General features: G+C 54.0%; 7 protein-coding genes across 7 annotated transcripts; 2 read left to right on the plus strand and 5 right to left on the minus strand.

Annotated features, from left to right (window-relative positions):
• Positions 1 to 109: 109 nt before the first annotated feature.
• On the minus strand, positions 110 to 2,785 carry CMQ_3776 (membrane copper amine oxidase; the record flags this gene model as incomplete). The annotated part of the gene is made up of 4 exons (XM_014319714.1): positions 110 to 409; positions 460 to 1,382; positions 1,489 to 2,354; positions 2,433 to 2,785. 4 exons carry the CDS (start codon positions 2,783 to 2,785, stop codon positions 110 to 112), a joined length of 2,442 nt encoding a protein of 813 aa, XP_014175189.1.
• Positions 2,786 to 4,177: 1,392 nt separating this feature from the next.
• CMQ_3533 (uncharacterized protein) lies at positions 4,178 to 4,769 on the minus strand (the record flags this gene model as incomplete). Its single annotated transcript, XM_014319471.1, has 2 exons — positions 4,178 to 4,656; positions 4,715 to 4,769. The coding sequence occupies 2 exons, from the start codon at positions 4,767 to 4,769 to the stop codon at positions 4,178 to 4,180; spliced, it is 534 nt and encodes a 177-aa protein (XP_014174946.1).
• Positions 4,770 to 6,952: 2,183 nt separating this feature from the next.
• Positions 6,953 to 8,092, plus strand: CMQ_3617 (zinc alcohol dehydrogenase; the record flags this gene model as incomplete). Its single annotated transcript, XM_014319555.1, has 1 exon — positions 6,953 to 8,092. The coding sequence occupies one exon, from the start codon at positions 6,953 to 6,955 to the stop codon at positions 8,090 to 8,092; it is 1,140 nt and encodes a 379-aa protein (XP_014175030.1).
• Positions 8,093 to 8,349: 257 nt separating this feature from the next.
• On the minus strand, positions 8,350 to 8,667 carry CMQ_3804 (cytochrome p450 monooxygenase; the record flags this gene model as incomplete). The annotated part of the gene is made up of 1 exon (XM_014319742.1): positions 8,350 to 8,667. The coding sequence occupies one exon, from the start codon at positions 8,665 to 8,667 to the stop codon at positions 8,350 to 8,352; it is 318 nt and encodes a 105-aa protein (XP_014175217.1).
• A 1,893-nt stretch (positions 8,668 to 10,560) lies between these two features.
• On the minus strand, positions 10,561 to 11,793 carry CMQ_4202 (trihydroxytoluene oxygenase; the record flags this gene model as incomplete). The annotated part of the gene is made up of 5 exons (XM_014320140.1): positions 10,561 to 10,592; positions 10,647 to 10,756; positions 10,810 to 10,957; positions 11,029 to 11,278; positions 11,362 to 11,793. The coding sequence occupies 5 exons, from the start codon at positions 11,791 to 11,793 to the stop codon at positions 10,561 to 10,563; spliced, it is 972 nt and encodes a 323-aa protein (XP_014175615.1).
• An 867-nt stretch (positions 11,794 to 12,660) lies between these two features.
• On the plus strand, positions 12,661 to 13,464 carry CMQ_3951 (magnesium dependent phosphatase; the record flags this gene model as incomplete). Its single annotated transcript, XM_014319889.1, has 1 exon — positions 12,661 to 13,464. One exon carries the CDS (start codon positions 12,661 to 12,663, stop codon positions 13,462 to 13,464), a length of 804 nt encoding a protein of 267 aa, XP_014175364.1.
• A 292-nt stretch (positions 13,465 to 13,756) lies between these two features.
• Positions 13,757 to 15,445, minus strand: CMQ_4070 (cellular retinaldehyde-binding/triple function protein; the record flags this gene model as incomplete). Its single annotated transcript, XM_014320008.1, has 6 exons — positions 13,757 to 14,293; positions 14,352 to 14,359; positions 14,427 to 14,767; positions 14,827 to 14,858; positions 14,926 to 15,067; positions 15,165 to 15,445. The coding sequence occupies 6 exons, from the start codon at positions 15,443 to 15,445 to the stop codon at positions 13,757 to 13,759; spliced, it is 1,341 nt and encodes a 446-aa protein (XP_014175483.1).
• Positions 15,446 to 16,654: the final 1,209 nt, after the last annotated feature.

Below are 16,654 nucleotides of genomic sequence, written 5' to 3' on the forward strand. Positions count from 1 at the left end.
GCATACAAACTCTGTGACAGGCTCGTAACTCTCATTACTTTATTGCCGACGTGCAAACTTTTGCGTTGAAGTACAAGTACAAGAAAGGATTAAAATGCAGCCCCCCGCTCTACTCGATGCTGTCGGTCTCATAGTACGGCTGATTGGGATCGAAAGGGAACTTTCGGATCACTACGTCGCCGGTGTAGGAATACAAATCGGGCTCAACAGGCTCAAAGTCGAGCGAGCAGTTATTGTCCTTCTGTCCAAAGGTGTTCACAGAGGTCACCTTTCCACTGTCGTAGTTAATGCGCACCTGGCTGACAGATTCGCGGCTGGCATCAAGGCTGAAGTAGTTGCTGGGCATAAACTGGATACCGCTGTGGGCCGTCGTGGTGACAGTGTTCGGCAGGTCGCCGGTATGGGGGATCTGAAAGTCAGCGAATGGGACGAGAGAAAGAGGGAGAGTAGGAAGCGTACATGGTGCATGCCCAGGTTGAGCCATACGACGAGGTCCTCCTGCAGAAGGCTCTCGCCGTCAAAGAACTTTGCAAAGTTGAGGGGAGGGTCGTTGACGTCCTGAGTGTTGTAGGCGTAAGCAGAGCGCGGCTCAGTGTCCTTCTGGCGGGTGACCTGGACGTCGAACTCGGCCCAGTGGGCGGCGTTGACGAGGTTGCTGGAGTCGGTGACGGTCAGGTGGGCAGTGCCTGTGTAGGGCAGAATGCGGTAGCCACGGTACTCGCCAAAGTCGTTGGTGACGTTCTGGTTGACGACAAGGACCTGGGCAGCGTTGTTGTCGGCCCAGTTGAACCGGCCCTCGTCTTCGGACTGGACAAAGGAGCGCTCGAGTGTCATGGTGTTGCGCGGCTTGCCGCCGCTCCAGGGATAAAACTTGGTGACGGGGACTTGGTTGACCAGCTGGATCGAGTTGGCCGTGCCGAGAATATCAAAGTCGGCCTTGAAGTTGAGGACGTGGTCGTGCATGCTGCCGCTGAGAGCATCATGGATGCGGAAGCCGTAGTCCTGGTTGTGGGCCCAGTAGGCCGCCTGGATGTAGCCCGAGGCGCGAACCTCGACGGCGATGGAGCCGTCGCGGAAGAAGCTGTAGGTAAAGGCATAGTCGTAGTTGCCGACGGTCGAGACGGAGCGCACGGCAAAGTACGTGTTCTTGGTCACTGACACGTACTCGCTCGTGCTGTGCCGTTGGATCGGGAAGTCGGCGTCGTACTCGAACAGGCAGATCGAGTTGACATGCGTGTGCGTCGTTTCCGACACATAGAAGCTGCTGTTGAGAAAGGTCGAGTAGGCTGGACAGTCGTATCCGGGCACGAGCTCAAAGGCGTAGGGGCCGAAGCCATAGTACGAGTCGAGGTAGGCCGTACCAGACTGGACAGGATCATTTCCTGGGAGATTCAGTATTAGGATAGAAGGAGTAGAGAACAAAGGTAGAGAAGAGAAAAAGAAAAAGAAAAAGAAAAAGAAAAAGAAAAAGAAAGAAAAGCAACCCACCTGCATAATGTGCCAGGGCCTCCTGCAGGCCCAGCTCAAACAGAATCCGCTCGCCGTTGTACCGGATGTCGTGCAGGGCCATGCCGGTGTCGCGCCGGAACGAGATGTAGAAGCTGAATCCCATCCACTCGACGTACTTCTCCTCCTCGTCGACGGAGAACCGGCTGCCAGCCGGGGCAATAGTGGTCGGCGGGTAGAGCGTGTCCAGCGGCCGGACCGGGCCGGTCTGGTCGGTGTGGCCCCAGGCACCCTCGACGTTGGCCCCCAGCTTGACGAAGCCCTCGCTCCAGTAGGCAGCCCGGAAGGCCTCCGTGGTCGGGTAGAATATGTCGTTGTAGAGCCAACCCTCGAGCTTCCACTGGCTCGGGTCACGGCCAGTCACGTCCGACTTGAAGTACAGGCCCAGCGGCAGCAACGTGCCGGAGTCGAACTCGTCCGTCGTGTCCATCCAGAAGGTGTCCCAGCGCGTCACCCGGCCGTCATCTTGCCAGAGCGGATCGATGCCCCAGATATCCAACGTATCGTTGTCCAGGCCCATTGCCGTTGCGTTCCACAGGTCCAGGGTGATGTCCGCAATCGACGCCCCAATCGGGTACAGCCATGCCGAGTCGGTCGTGTCGTCGTCCGCGTCCAGGTTTCGCACCTTGCCATCGCCGCCCTCCTTGTTGTAGACGTACGTCAGCGGCTCCCACGAGGCCGTCGCGTTGTCCAGTGGCAGCGGACCCACCAGGATGTCCTGGTACGTCGCCGACTCCGAAGCCCGGTTATCCAGCACCGCGTGCACGTACCGCACCGGTGCTGTCGCGTTGCCGTCCAGGTAGGCTACCGCGTCCGTCTTGTTTGGCGGCATGAGCTCGACCAGAAGACTGCTTAGTCAGCAAATACCACTTTCCACCCCAAGAATCAACACCGGCGTGTCTAAAACCCAGCATTCCCCCACTCACAGCGTGTTGTCCCATTCTGTCGCGTTCTCAGCAACGGTCAGATTCAGCTCCGGCTGCGCAAACAGCCAGGCCACCACCGACGACGCCTCCACGTCCGTCAGGCTGCTCCAAACGTTGGCCTTGGGTGCCGTCACGACACTGGCCGTCGAGTTGGCACAGGCGTCCTGCCACAGTCCGGACCGCTTCCCCTTGGTCTTGCCGTTGAGAATGTCGGCCATGGCCTTACGACTGCGGCCCTTGCGCACCCACGACGACTTGGGCGACGGTAGCGCCACCACATCCTGTGCAAAGAGCCCCAGCACCAGTGCGCAGCTGGCAAGAGCGCCTGCCGAGATAGGAGAAGAGAGCTTCATCGTTGCTGGCTTGGGGAAAGTCGTCTGGGGGAAGCAACGGAAGGGAAAGCCAGTGGGAGAAGAGTCCTCCGGGCAAACCTTACTTATGACTATCTCTGCTACCTACAGAAAAACTCGCAAGCTTCCGGTACAGCTCCACCCAATCTACCCCGGCCGAGATTGCTGCTCGTGCAAAAGATGCCATAGATAAAGCTCCGTCTTCGGTACGTGTAGTAAGGGCCGATTTTCCTCTTTATGGCAAGCCTAGGCGAGCAAAGCACGAAAGCTATCCTCAAAGCAGCAAGCGAATGGCCTCCCCGTTGCAGACAGCTCAGTGCTCATGTGCAGGACAGATAAAGCAAGCCAGTAGCCAGTGACTCTCCCAAAGAACGCCGGCAGGCAACCATAAGACCCCACAGGATCGGTCAGGGATCAGTGCAGCTAGACGGTCCGCAATTGCCGGTTTGATAGGCATGATAAGAACCGCAGATGACGTACAAGAAACAGAAACGGGAGTTGTGAAAGATGTCCGTTCCAGCTACAAGCCTGTTCGTCAACAAACATTGCCCTTCACAATATATTTTCCCGATATATTTTGGCAGGCTTCACTGATGCACGATTTCAAGTTTTTTAGAGTACAATCTTGGCTTCGGCCATGATTAGCGCGGTATATCACTCACATCGCCGTATCGTTGCATCGTCGTATTGTGAGAATGCCTATCGCAGACGCAGAACTGAAACCGGACCAAGTTCCGCCAGGAACAGCGACAGGAACATGCAGTCGACCCCGACGATTGGCAATCCGCATTACTCGGCCTATTCAAAACTTCGCTGTCTCGCCCGCAAAACTTTCTTATCGCTACAGTGGAAGCTGTCCCGGAAGTCGGCACGTCTCTGCCGTTATCCTCCAGCTTACGCAAGTGTAGAAAAGATCGGGGCTAACTTAAGCTCCCCAAGCGAACTGTGGGGCGCGGTCATCCAAATGGAAGAAGAAGCTTGTTAGCCTATCCGTTCTTGTCTCTTTCTGGCAATGTGTAGAGACGGCTTTGAACGCCTCTCTAGTTTTAAGCGGAGATAGCCGGACCGCAGCCTCTGACATCTGCGTCATTTTTGTCTGCTCCTGTAGGCCGGCTAAGTGCTTGGAATCAGGAAAGTGGTGGTCCCTAAGCACATGTCGTTATTCGTAGGGCTCCATCCCACCTCATTGACACCAGACGAAAAGTTTTCGGTGGCATCAATCACATTGCCTCGGTATAATCGAAACTTGATAAAACTAAATTCCATATGCAACCCTAGCCTACAATCACCCGCATGCCATGGGTCTTAATCATTCGTCTCGCACCTAGCCCGTCTTTTCCACCCATTACTTAGCCATTTGACAGGAAGATTTTCGACTGATCCTGTTCAATGTTCTCATGAAGAACTTGTCCCTACAAACACTATAAGAACAGCTGCATATGCTGCAGTACTGCCCAGAACGTCCTTTCCGTCTTCAAGGTAGTAGGATATCAAGATACCAAAGCCTGCCACACAAGCGGTCGTACAAATGAGCGAGCTGAAGGGCCCGCTCAACAACACCATTATCCACATTGGTCCGATGAGAAAGGCGCCTCCAACAGCCGCGAGGATGATGCGCTCTTTGAACTTGCTCCACCAGGTTTTCTGTATGTTATCGTAGCGAGTGCCGCAGATGGACTCACAACCCTTTGACTTGACGTCTTCCCAGGCCCTAAGCGAGACACTGGTCTCAAGTTTAGGGTATTTATCAAACTTATCACCGATGTAGCTCTTTAGCACATAGTTGTCAATGGCATATTCTCCCGTGGCCAAGAAGGGGTCGCGGGCCGATGTGCTGCGCTTTTCCATGTAGTCATGATGCTGTAGTGCCTTGACTAAAAGCAAATTAATGTGCGGCCTAGATATCAAAAGACGGCTGATAGTCATACGCACTGTATTCATCTAATGTCTGCTCCCAGCCAGTCGACTCGGTGCCTGTGAGCCGCATCTGAACAACATGTTTGACGAGTAGACATTGCAACTTGCGTATGCGCATACGCTGGACCTCCGCAAAGCTAATTCGAAACCGGCTTCTATCACCGTATCCTGGCTTTGTCTTTCTTTTGTCCGAGCTGGTGCTGTCATCCGAACTAACCCAGTGCTTTGAAATGAAGGTTATAGCCGACTGCACCCACCCGACTTTTAGCTCGTCCAACTTGACGATCAAGCCACCTAAATGGTGCCTCAATGCCCATTCCTCTGGTTGGTCTAAATCTAGTGTGTTCAATCCGCCTGGTTCGGGGATGCAGTCAGATATGAAAGGTCTGTATGCGTGTTTGGGTGAGGAATGAGCGCTAAGATTTTCTTCGCTATTTCGGTGAGATATCCCACTGTCACTGCGTCCAATTCCAACTTCGTTGCTTTTCAAGGGAGCTTTGGACGAACAGTTGTGTGCTGTGTAAGCTTTAGGGTTCTCTTCGCTATTCCGGCGGGATATTTCACTGTCACTGTGCCTGGTTCCAACCTCGTGGCCCTTCCAGGGGGCCTTAGACGAGTAGTTGCATGAGGAGTAAGCTTCAGGATTGTCTTCGCTGTTCCGGCGAGATATTTCGCTGTCACGATTCTGAAAGCGGTCTTCCTCGTTTCCGGAGGGTACTCTGTCATCTCGGCATGGTTCCATAGAACTACGGCTACGTATGTAGCGACTGCTGCCTCCGGAGCTTCTCTGCCTAGGAGACGGCAGAACGCCGTCCGCAGTTGGACTATAGCTTTCCTCCACTATTGTTTTCAGAAATTAGTAAGGCAAGAATGGCTGGCTCTTTTATAAGGATGCAAATGCGTACCAGCCTCAAGTGTCGTGCCAGGCCCGAGCCCCTTTTCTAGATCCCCACTCAGACTCATGTTCAGAGTCGCTAAACTGACCATGAACAAAAAGAAAAAGTAGGAGCTTAAGAGAGATAAGGCAAAGGCTTCCTCTGCCCTACTGTAGATTTGCAATAATATCAAGGCTTACGACCAAATCTCTATTGGTCGGGTCTATGCTGCTGCCACGTTGCCCGGCTTATTTGGCCATCCTTCCTGGACTGCTATTAATAGCAGCGGGTAATAATGTGAGCGGGGTACGGAGTATATATGGGTGTATCTGCTCTCCATGTATAGCTGGCACGGTATGAGAAGGCTATCTTCATTTTTCAGGCCAAGTGCACCGCAGGTACGAGTCACTCAACATTCCCAAGAGAACCAAGAGCCAAACTAATGTCGCTTCCTATGTAGTCTTCCTAACATGGCCGAGAACACAATGCGGCTGCATGTGTACATTAGGTTTGATCGAGGTTTGATAGCCGAAATCGAGTTTCCGAACAATTGCAACCCATTTTTCGATCGATATCGCCAAAGCCTTAATGAACACAAAAGGCATTTGTCAAACTCTGATAGAACCTGTCGTATCGCCTTTCAACTACCGGCCGAGGTCAAGATCGAAATGAGCCGGAACTATAGCGGTCTTATCATGCACTTTCCTTCCCATGAAATGTCGAAATTGTGGACCGATGCTGTAATCCGACCTATTAATGGATCTCGACGCCAGTTATACATCAAGCAGTACTGGGACGCGGAGGATCTTACACGTCTAAGGCAAAGGCTAGGACTAAGCCGCGCGGGCACGCCGCCAGGGAGGGCGATAGCTTCTGATACACGACGTGGTGTTAAATAGTCTTGTATTTCCGAGAGTCTTCCTTCCTGCCAGTAATTGGTATTCCGTACCACAAGATACTTGAAGTCAATCAAACAGCTTCGCTCACTTACCATCGCACTGAAGTATTCGATTTTCCCAGACCTGACGGAGTACTAGGACCCGAATTTATAAAATCGTACTTAGCCCCAAAGCCGCAGTGAAGGCACTCTAGTATATGCCTCACTCATACAGTCTTCGAGGCAAGGAGCAATGTCCCTAGAGAGCTGGCATACATGCACCAACGTCTTGCTTATTGAGAGTATGGCGATCAGGGCATATGCTTCACTATATTGATATCCATCCAACAACCAAAGGACACGTATCGTGACCACGTGTTTCTACCCTCCACCTACGTCACGTCATAATTATCATTACAAACATTGTTTTGGCTATCTCCTTCCGTCTCTTACCTTCAGACTACCCCGCGATCCGAAAACAACACACTATTCTCGCTGAAAATGTCGCAAGAACCGCAAGAAACAACGGCTACGACGGCACGCAGTAGTGGCACTGGCAGCCCGGTCCCGGAAACGATGCAGGCTTGGGTCTACGAGTCGGCCAAGGGTGGTATGGAGCACCGCATGCGCCTTGTGAGCGACTACCCAGTGCCAGAGACGTTCAGGCTTCTGAAGCCGGGCAGCGATGCGATCGTGGTGTGTGTTCTGGCGGCGGCAGTGAACCCGGTCGACTACAAAATCCCGGAGCTGCCGGTGGTCGGCCGGTTTCTGCCGCGACGACCAGCGACACCAGCATCCGATTTTTGCGGCCGCGTGGTGGCAGCAACAGCGCCCGGGTTCGTTCCAGGACAGCTAGTGGCCGGCAAGACAAACAACATGGCACAGCACGGCGCACTGGCCCAGTATGTCCTCGCCCAGAGCAGCGGCTGCGTAGTCGTGCCCGAGGGCGTGGATGTTGACCAGGCGGCCTCGATCGGCATCTGTGGTCCCACGGCCTGGAACGCGTTGGTACCGCAGCTCAAGGCCGTTCAGGCAAAAAGCGAGAGTCTTCCGGCCGGGGCGGGAGCTCCCATTCCCTGCGTCTTCATCAACGGCGGCAGCGGCGGCGTCGGCTGCTTCGCCATCCAGATTGCAAAGGCCCAAGGCTACCACGTCACCACGACGTGCTCCACACGCAACGTCGAGTTTTGCCGGAGCCTGGGCGCCGATGTTGTCATCGACTACAGCTCCACGAGCGTTGCCGATACCCTCGCAGCCCAATCAGCCACCAGCCAGGCTCAGCACCCCTTTGATCTCGCCGTCGACCTCGTCGGTGCGCCCTTTGCCCTCTACAAGGCGGCTGATAGCTGCCTGGTGCAAAATGGTCGCTACGTGCAGGTCGCCGTGTCCTCTATCACGGAAGCGCTGTGGATTAACGTGCTGCCGAGCTTCCTGGGTGGTGGTCACCACGCGCGACCGGTACTCATGAATGATAACGATCCTGCGGCCGAGCGGTTGGTGCTGGACCTTATTGCGCAGAGGAAAATCAAAGTGCCCATCGAAGAAGTCGTGTCGTTTGATGATGCTCCACGGGCATACACAATGCTTAAGACGCATCGGACACGCGGCAAGATCATAGTCCGGGTAGCACAGGACGACTGAGAAGACAGCCAAGTAAGAGGACGTCTTCTGAAAATGGTGACCTGTGTGAAGCAGATTTATGAGACCGGTTTTGGCTAGCTGTATGGAGTGAAAAGATATGTATAAAGTGTGTTATACAAGACGTTGCCTAACGCTCTTTGGCCATACCAATCCATCGTTATATTTTGGGGCGAGCATAGGCACTAAACCTGCAGGCATAGGCTCTAAGATCCTTTGCAATCCTTGCAGACATCTTTACACAATATCCCCATAACACCCTACTCGTACTTGCGAAGGTCGGCCAAGCTCCCCTCCACCTCACGTAGAATAACTGCCTCATGAGCCGGACTGCGCAGCCTAAATTCGACCTGGAAAGGCTTGGACCCTGATACGAGGCCCTCTTCATAGGCCTCAGGTTCAGGCACGACGGCGGTTCCAGTAACCGGATCGATGGGCATCACAATGTCGAAGGCCCACAGTATCTTCGCTATAGCTCGCCATTGCACCCGCTCGGCCAGGTGCATGCCCGGGCAGATACGACGACCTGCGCCGTAGCCGTAATGGTCACGGTTATTCATAGTCGGGACTGCCGGCATAGCTGTTGGCGAGACGCGGGTGGCCAAGGTAGCGGCGTGGGTCAAAAATGTTGGCATTCTCATAGCAGCGCTCCGAATGGTGGATAACATGAGACGCGATGATAATTGTGGCGTCCTTTGGAATTAGCATACCGTTATACCAGTTGTCCTCAGAGGCGCGGTGGGGAAGTCCAAGCGGAATACTAGACGACTGTCAGGTTATACAAAGGAAGGAAAGAGATAGAACAGGACAAACCGTACACGCTGTGCCATCTCTGGCCTTCCTTTACAATACAGTTGACAAACGGCAGAGCATCAAAATCTGACCACGAAGGTATACGTTGGGTGCCGCAACAGGCGTCAATCTCGGCCTGGGCTAAACGCTAGTACTCGGGGTAGCGGGCAAGGTTGGCAATAATCGTTAAGATGCTCGACTGTGTAGTATCCGTAGCACCCTCGACTAGTACACCTATGAAGTGATTAAGCTGCTTTCCCGGCATGGTGCCAATAAGCTTAGGACTGTCTAGTATGCGGTCCAAAACGCACGCACGCCAGTCACCAGCGGCGCGCCGTTTGTCCACGGTATCCCTAGCGGTACTGAATGTTGTAGACATGGCGTTAAAAGCGCGGTGGGCGCGTACACGCCATGGACTTATACAGTCAGGCAGGTACCGGAGAAAAGGGAACTGTTTGACGGGCGGGTTGGAACTCAGACCCAAGGACTCGCTAAAGGACTCTAGGGCATCGTAAACACACTGTAATGATTAGGAGAGAACCCAAGAAAGGGGAAGCCAAGACTTAAGTAGAAAAGAAAAGAAGAAGATATCAACAGGAATAATAGCTTACATGGCCGAAAAAAGAGTCGTATGCAACACCGCGATAACCAAAAATAATTGCACAAGCAATCTTTATCAACCAGGTCGTGAACAGCTTTACGATCAGCTAGGACAATCATAGTGTCTGACCCGCATTTCAGGGAGAAAACACTGCCATATTGCTCGGCCCATTCAAGAAATCTAATAATCAGCATCTACTGCCATGTGTATTCAGTAATAACACGTCATACTTCAAATGTAGGCCGGTTTTCGGAATCTGATGCAGGTTTCCGATGATCGGAAGGGTAGGGGGCCCCGGGGGCAGTTTGTTGCCGTGCCGGCCCATCATCATCAATCTGAAGAACAAGTAGCTACCCACCAACAGAGCCAGAAAGACACTGGGCGTCGAAATCGCCAAGGCGGGATAGTACAACGCCATCATGTCTACGACAAATCTTTGAGTTGTGCGAAAGAGGGAAAGGCACAGGAAGACGAAGAGAGATAAAGGACTTTATACGAGGGGAAATACATCTCACTTCACGCTGCAGGCAAGAGTATATTGTAAACAGCTAGCGGCTGCGTAAAACTCAGCTCAGCAAGCCATAGAGACATACTACAAGGAGACAACTAGCACTCATCAGTTCCACTGTTGCACTTATGGAGAGTTTCGTAGTGTTCAGCTTGGGATGCGCTACGCGGTGTATGATGCGGTGTACGATCATCGACGACGCATGCCTTATAACTTGGCAAAGTACCCTGTTAGCTCCCGGAGTTGGTGGATCCGGGTGGTAAGATACCTTATTCACGAAATAATGGTGGAGAATATTCCAATCGTTTGCGGCTGACTTGCTAATAGCGCTTTTGTAGATGGCTACCCACGGCTCCTCGGCCGAGCTCCTGGTCGAAAGACTAAAGATGTTTGCTTTAGTCGCTGAAGTCATATAAATACACATAAAGGCGGAATACATTTGGTGAATATAGCAGCAGCACGTTTTACTAGTTCGTAACGCCCGGCGCTTGGAAAGCAGCGGGGTTGCCGAACCAGCGCAAGAGATGCGTGGAAAAGTATGATTTAGTACACGAGCAAGCAATGGATCGATTAGTCCATAAATGTCGATGGGACCTCGGGGCCTAGAGAAAGCCGGATTAGCACCTTGAACCGATTGACAGGAAAAGGTGTCTTACCCCAGACGTGCAGATGGGCGTCTTTTTCTAGCGTGTGGTGCGTCGGCTCGCTCATGTTGAGCAGGTCACCGTCAACATAGTGCTCCAAGATAAAACCAGACGGGTCGAACCTGCAAATGAACGTCAGCAGTATGCAGCTAGTACGCAGATTTATGGCACAAACCAGTAGTCAAAAATCTGACTACCCATGACGTGACGGCCCACGCCCCAGCAGTTCCTGTAGCCCTTGTCCCGCAACCAGTCATGGCCAAGTATCTGCGTGTCGAAGTCATGTGTCTCGTAGGATGTATGGTGCACGTGGCACTTGGGACCTAACGTCGGGATTGTTAGTAGACTTCGATCTGTGTCTTTGTGATTCTATTCTCGACGTTTGCAAGCCCACCTTCGTATAGGAAAAAGACGTGGTGGTCCACTTGCTGCTCGCCACGGTCGAGCCGAAAAAAGACCGTCTTGTTGACACCAGCACTGTCGTGTACCAGCTCGCTGGGAAAGAAGTTGAAGTGTGTCGAATAGAAGTCGTAGCAGCGCACGAAGTCGGTCACGCACATACCAAAGTGGCCCAATTTGTGTACAGGTGCCGGGCGCTTCTCAAAACGCTGGAATCGGTTCACTGGTCGATTCTTCTCAACAGGCTATTATACCAATGCAGTAAGCACGCAATTGCATCGACAGCTGAGAGAGGGAGCGTAGCATGGAGAGGGCTTGCTTCACACACATAATTAACTTTGATCACTGGGAACATGGGATCACGCGCCTCCACTCTCTGCTGGCCGTACACCAGGTGGAAGGGGAAGCCATCAATGGGGTCGTAGAAAGTGACGCCACGGCCGCCACCAGGTGCGTCGGTCAATTCGTATACGGCCGTGGGCCGGCACTTAGCCGGCAGTGTGGCGGCCGCATACTCGAGATCTTCGGCAGTCGCTACTGCAAATGCAGCGCCACCCCAGCAAGCTTCGTCGGCCTCCTCTATGCACACAACAAAGGGCTCGGTTCCGTAGCCACGGTAGTAGGTGCGCTTTCCAGCCTGCTTCTCCTCGAAGAAGCCAAAGTCCTCGATGAATTTTCGAGCGGTGACTGCGTCCTTGTGCCTGTAGTAAACATAGGCGAGGTGGGTGAGTTGGATTTTGCGCAATGCATTGACCGTCATAACAGCTAGTCTAGTCGATGGGTGGAATTACAAGATGGGAAGGTAGACGAAGAAGTCGGATTGGTAGAGAAGCTGACCGGCTGCTCGAAATTGCTGTTGTCGTGCTGGTGTGTGGTCGAGAGGTGGCGGTTTGATAAGGTACAGATTGATATTCATTGCACGTTTGAAGGCAGAACACCGTTCAATAATAATAAAAAGGGATCAGGTGCAATAGAAGCAAAACGAATCGAGAGGGAAAGTTCTGTACAGAGGATTGGTCGAGGTGTTACACACACCCTCTACCGTGACTTCGGTACGGCAGCACAAGATGCGTCCATGTCCGAGAAGAAGGAATGGGGTACATAACTCTGGAGGCGGAGAGGGGAAGTCCGAGAAGAGGGGGGACGGCAGTTGGGCAAAGTGCAGAAAATAGCTGTACAAATTACTGACTAAAGGTGTTTCGATGAGAAGAACTCATCATAGCTTAGGAAGGCGCACCAAGCCGCTGCTTCCTAGTGATTCGCCAGGGATTCAATGGCCTGGTAGACGTACGAATTATGTACGGGGTACTGTTATTGCACGCCGATTCATGCATAATGTCGGCCTCGTTGTATTTATGATTTCTTGCCAAAGGGTTAGACTACAACTGACTCCAGCTAGTTTAGACATTTTATTCCAATAAGAACAGCGATGGCAATTACTCCGTAGAGCGATGACATGTTTCCACGACGCCTTGGGACAGTGCCCATGGTGTATGCACTGTATCCTCCACGGCCCTATGATCGCCAATTTCGACGCCAATCTTTGCGCTGAGCACACTTCAATGTCATCGACGCTGCCGCCACCCGCCTCCGTCCTGGCCGTCTTCACCGCCGCCGACCATCTGCCATGGTGTCGAACAATGCGACGTCGTCGGCCGCGTCCACTGCGGGCAGCAGCGCAGCCGAGCACTCGTCTTCGGCCTCGGCCTCGTCATACCCCTTCCACCCGTCCTCGGCCTTTGTCGACGGCCTGCCGCTGCCGCGCCTCTTCGTCTTCGACCTCGACTACACGCTCTGGCCATTCTGGGTGGACACACACGTGACGCCGCCGCTGAAGGTGGCTTCACCGGCGGCGCGCGCAGGTCACGCCCACCCCCGGCCCAACCAACCGGCGCCCGTGATCGCGGTCGATCGCATCGGTGAGACGTTTGGCTTCTACGGCGACGTGCCGGACCTGCTGCAGGCGCTGGCGGCAGCTGGCTTGCGCGTCGGCGTGGCCAGCCGGACGTCGGCACCAGACCTGGCCAGGGACCTGCTGCGGCTGCTCCAGGTGCCGGCACCTCCGGAGACAGCCGGTAGCGGGGGGGTCCGACCTCTGAAGAAAGCACGCGCGGCCGCCATCGGCTCCAAGACAGCCACCATCAAGGCCATCGACGCCTTCGACGCCGGCCTCGAGATCTACCCCAGCAACAAGCTGCGCCACATGGAGGCGCTGCAACGCCGCACCGGCATCGCTTACGAGGACTTCCTCTTCTTTGACGACGAGAGCCGCAACCGCAACGTCGAGACCCTCGGCGTCACCATGTGGCTCGTCCGTGACGGCGTTACATGGGAAGAGGTTGAGCGCGGCGTGCGCGAATGGCGACGGCGCCGCGGTCACGCACCATCACGCGCTGCCGACAACCAGGCGCAGATTCAGGATGCAGCGTGAAGAGCGTGGTTCTGCTCTCATTGTGCACTCTAGATTTTGATACTACATATAATATTGCCCCCAGTAAACTCGGCGCCAAGTTCTGCGCTTTAAAAATTTCGTGTATTCTTTGTCTACTACAGTCTTGAGTCTCAGGTCCAAGCCGCCATGTTGAACAAAACAGAGATAAAAGCAAACAGACAATTTGAACACAAGCATGCAAAGGAGGAAAAATGGGGGGGAGGGGCGTTGACAGAAATTGCAGCTGCGGTCAGCAGTGTCGGTGAGTAATGTCCACGCTGTAGGGGTCGCACTAAGCGGTAACTGTTGCGGGTGTTGCGTCAGCCTTCTCAGTGACCGTGAGCCCCTCGAGCTTGGCCACAGTTTCGGCGTCCACGGCGTCGACGTGTCCGTTCGAGGACGATGCCACCACGGGTTTAATGGCCCCAGTCACTTCTTCGGGAACCACGGCTGCAGCTCCCTTGAAGCACGTTGGCATCGTGCAGACGCGCGCCATTCGCTCGACCTTTTTCACGCTGCCGGCAGCCACGCACTCCACCCGGCCACCGTCGATGGGCCGCCAGAACAGCGGGCCCTTGGGAAAGTCCGTAAAGTCATTCTCCCACGTTGTGCGCGCGCGGATAGCAGGGTCGAGGTTGGGCATCTGGCCCCACGTAAAGTCCAGCTCGCCACCGTACTTCTTCGGTATGTCCTTCTTGGCAATAAACGACAGCAGCGTGGGCAGCACTTCTTGAGGGCCGAGAATGAAGATCTTGGACACGGTCACCGGGTCAAACCAACGCTTGACCCAGCCCCAGACGGTGGTAAAAAACACCGGCGCGCCGATGATCTGCAGCCGTTGTCAGCAGACAGGCAGGAAGTAAAAAAGGCCGAATAGCGTCACTTACAAAAATGCCTACGAAGCAGAGAGCACGTGTCAGCAACTTTCTAGAAGCACGACGGGCATCAAGGGTCGCACTCACGATCCAGCGTCTCCGGGTAGTGCGCCGTGGCCAGTGTACTGGCAGCCTGCATGTGGCTCTTCAGGTTCCAGAACTGGCGCAGACTCACGCCCGAAACGTCGACGATATTGGTGCTCAGCGTGATGGGCGTAATAGTGGCGTGTTCACGGTCGGGCATCTGCGTGCACAGCGGCTGTGCGAATCGTGTCAGGTTCTCATAAAGCGCAAATAGGCGCAGCAGCCGCGGTGGCGTGTTCCCGTCCGGCTTTGCCTTGCTGTACGTGTTGTTGGTCGTCTTCTCATACGTGGAAATCGTCTTGGAGTCGAGGTGACAGATCTCAAATAGGTAGACCGGGATACCACTAAAAGAGGAGTCATGAGTGAAAGAAGAAACGGCGAGCACAACGGAGAGAGGGCTTACCGCTTGTCTCGGCGGCCTGTCCATTGCGGATACTTCGGAAACACGTCAGTCATGTCTTTTACGCCCCTATGTCTCGCCGCACGCTCGTTGCCATCTTACCAGCAGTCGGCTCTGTTCGTAACCGTCGAGGTCGATCGTGTCGTACAGCAGGTTCAGCTGTGTGGCTGCCCGCCAATCTTCGGTCTCCTTGAACTGCTTGTATCCATCCAGCACCACCCATCGCCGGGCACGAAGGAAACGGCTGGCGTGACCCGGCACGTTAGCCACACCGTTCGAGCTGCCCAGCCCGCATTCCCTCAGAAAGAGAACTCGGACCGGCAGAGATAGGGAAAACTCACAGAAGAGTTGCGTCGTCGTGCGACGGCGGAGGACCGGGCTTGTACACGCCCTCCTTGATCAGGTACTGTTTGAACTCTTTGAAAGATTTGTCCTCCTCGGCGGTAAGGTGGCCAAGGTGGCCGTGGGGATAGCCGTACTCAATAATTGCGGCATTAGCACCAGAATGGTGCTTGTGGTTGTGGGATGAGTGATGGGACTGCGCGTTGGACGCCGTCATAGCCAAGTCCGCGTGCGCGACCTCGCCGGAGGTTGACGTGCGGATAGGAGATGTGGCAGTCATCGGGAAGCCGTTGAAGCGGGGAGTCTGGTCGGCCGAGAGAGTGAGCAATCCGGGTGGTTCGACGGCGGGGAGGTTACGAGGTATTTTCGATGCACAGGCGGTTTAAGTAGAGGTGGATAGCTGACCGGCGATCGGTGAATGTTGCAGAAGCTGTATCACCGAGTGGTCGAGCAGTTTTCTCAACTATGCAGGAGGGAAAAGCCGGTGTGTGGACGTTCCTGGCCAAGACGGCTCGTCGATGAGGTAACTCGGATTTTGTGATTTCGGAGAAGCTAACAGCCCGAGTGGATTGGCTTCTTCAAGCCCATCTCGGTATCTTGAGATATGAGCTAGACCATTACGGGACTAGCGATCCCATATCTGAACCTCCGAGCTGCGCTAGCGCAACGATCATGTAACTTTCAGGGGACGTCCAGCGCCCAGGGCCCCTGTAGAGCGCTGGAGCACACCAGCTGTCCAGGCCAGAAGCCGATTTGCATCTCGATTAGGTGGTTCGATGTTCATGAAAATCCCCGTCCGCGCTTCAACCTACCCAGATCCATGAAACCAAACAAAAAAACGCCTTTACAGATTTGTAAAATCATACTCTGTATACACATAACCAGAATTTACCTTTTTAAGGCCTTCGCCATCGGACCAGCTCTCCGGATCACAGAAACTTGGCAACGTTTGCATTAGCAGCTATGCCAGAGTGGCCCCGACCGTGTGTTCCATTTGCAACCTTCCTGCATCGACGCTTGCTGTCGTTATTGCTGTCCAGATTGCGAGGCTGGCGAGGCTGATGAGGCTGAAGGTATGACTGAGGTCTTACGGAATACAGCGTAGCAAGCTCAGGCACAAGGCCAGAGAAAGACTCGGGATTGGAAACGTGACAAGCCAACTTTATGGAGAGCCAGCCGACTAAGGCCATATATGTGCGCACTTAGGATGCCTGCTGTGTCTGTCTTTCTCAAATATGGCATTGGACCGCGAAGCTCGCTAGTACTCCGTACTCCGTACGTTATGGTGGTATTGTACACTTCGATATCAGCCACGGTGAATTGTTGTCTCCACCTTTTTTCCACACAGCGTCTATTGTCCCTCTTTTCTAGAGCCCATCTTTTACGCCGCCGGCTGTTCTCGTATTATTTTGACACCGTGGGCATGTTTGTGGCAAGCAATGCATTCCTGGGGTTTGCTTTGGAGAAATGCGACTCACGGAGTACAGCG

This window comes from Grosmannia clavigera (assembly GCF_000143105.1).
Source record: "Grosmannia clavigera kw1407 unplaced genomic scaffold GCSC_113, whole genome shotgun sequence".
In the NCBI taxonomy this organism is placed as follows: Eukaryota; Fungi; Ascomycota; class Sordariomycetes; order Ophiostomatales; family Ophiostomataceae; genus Leptographium; species Leptographium clavigerum.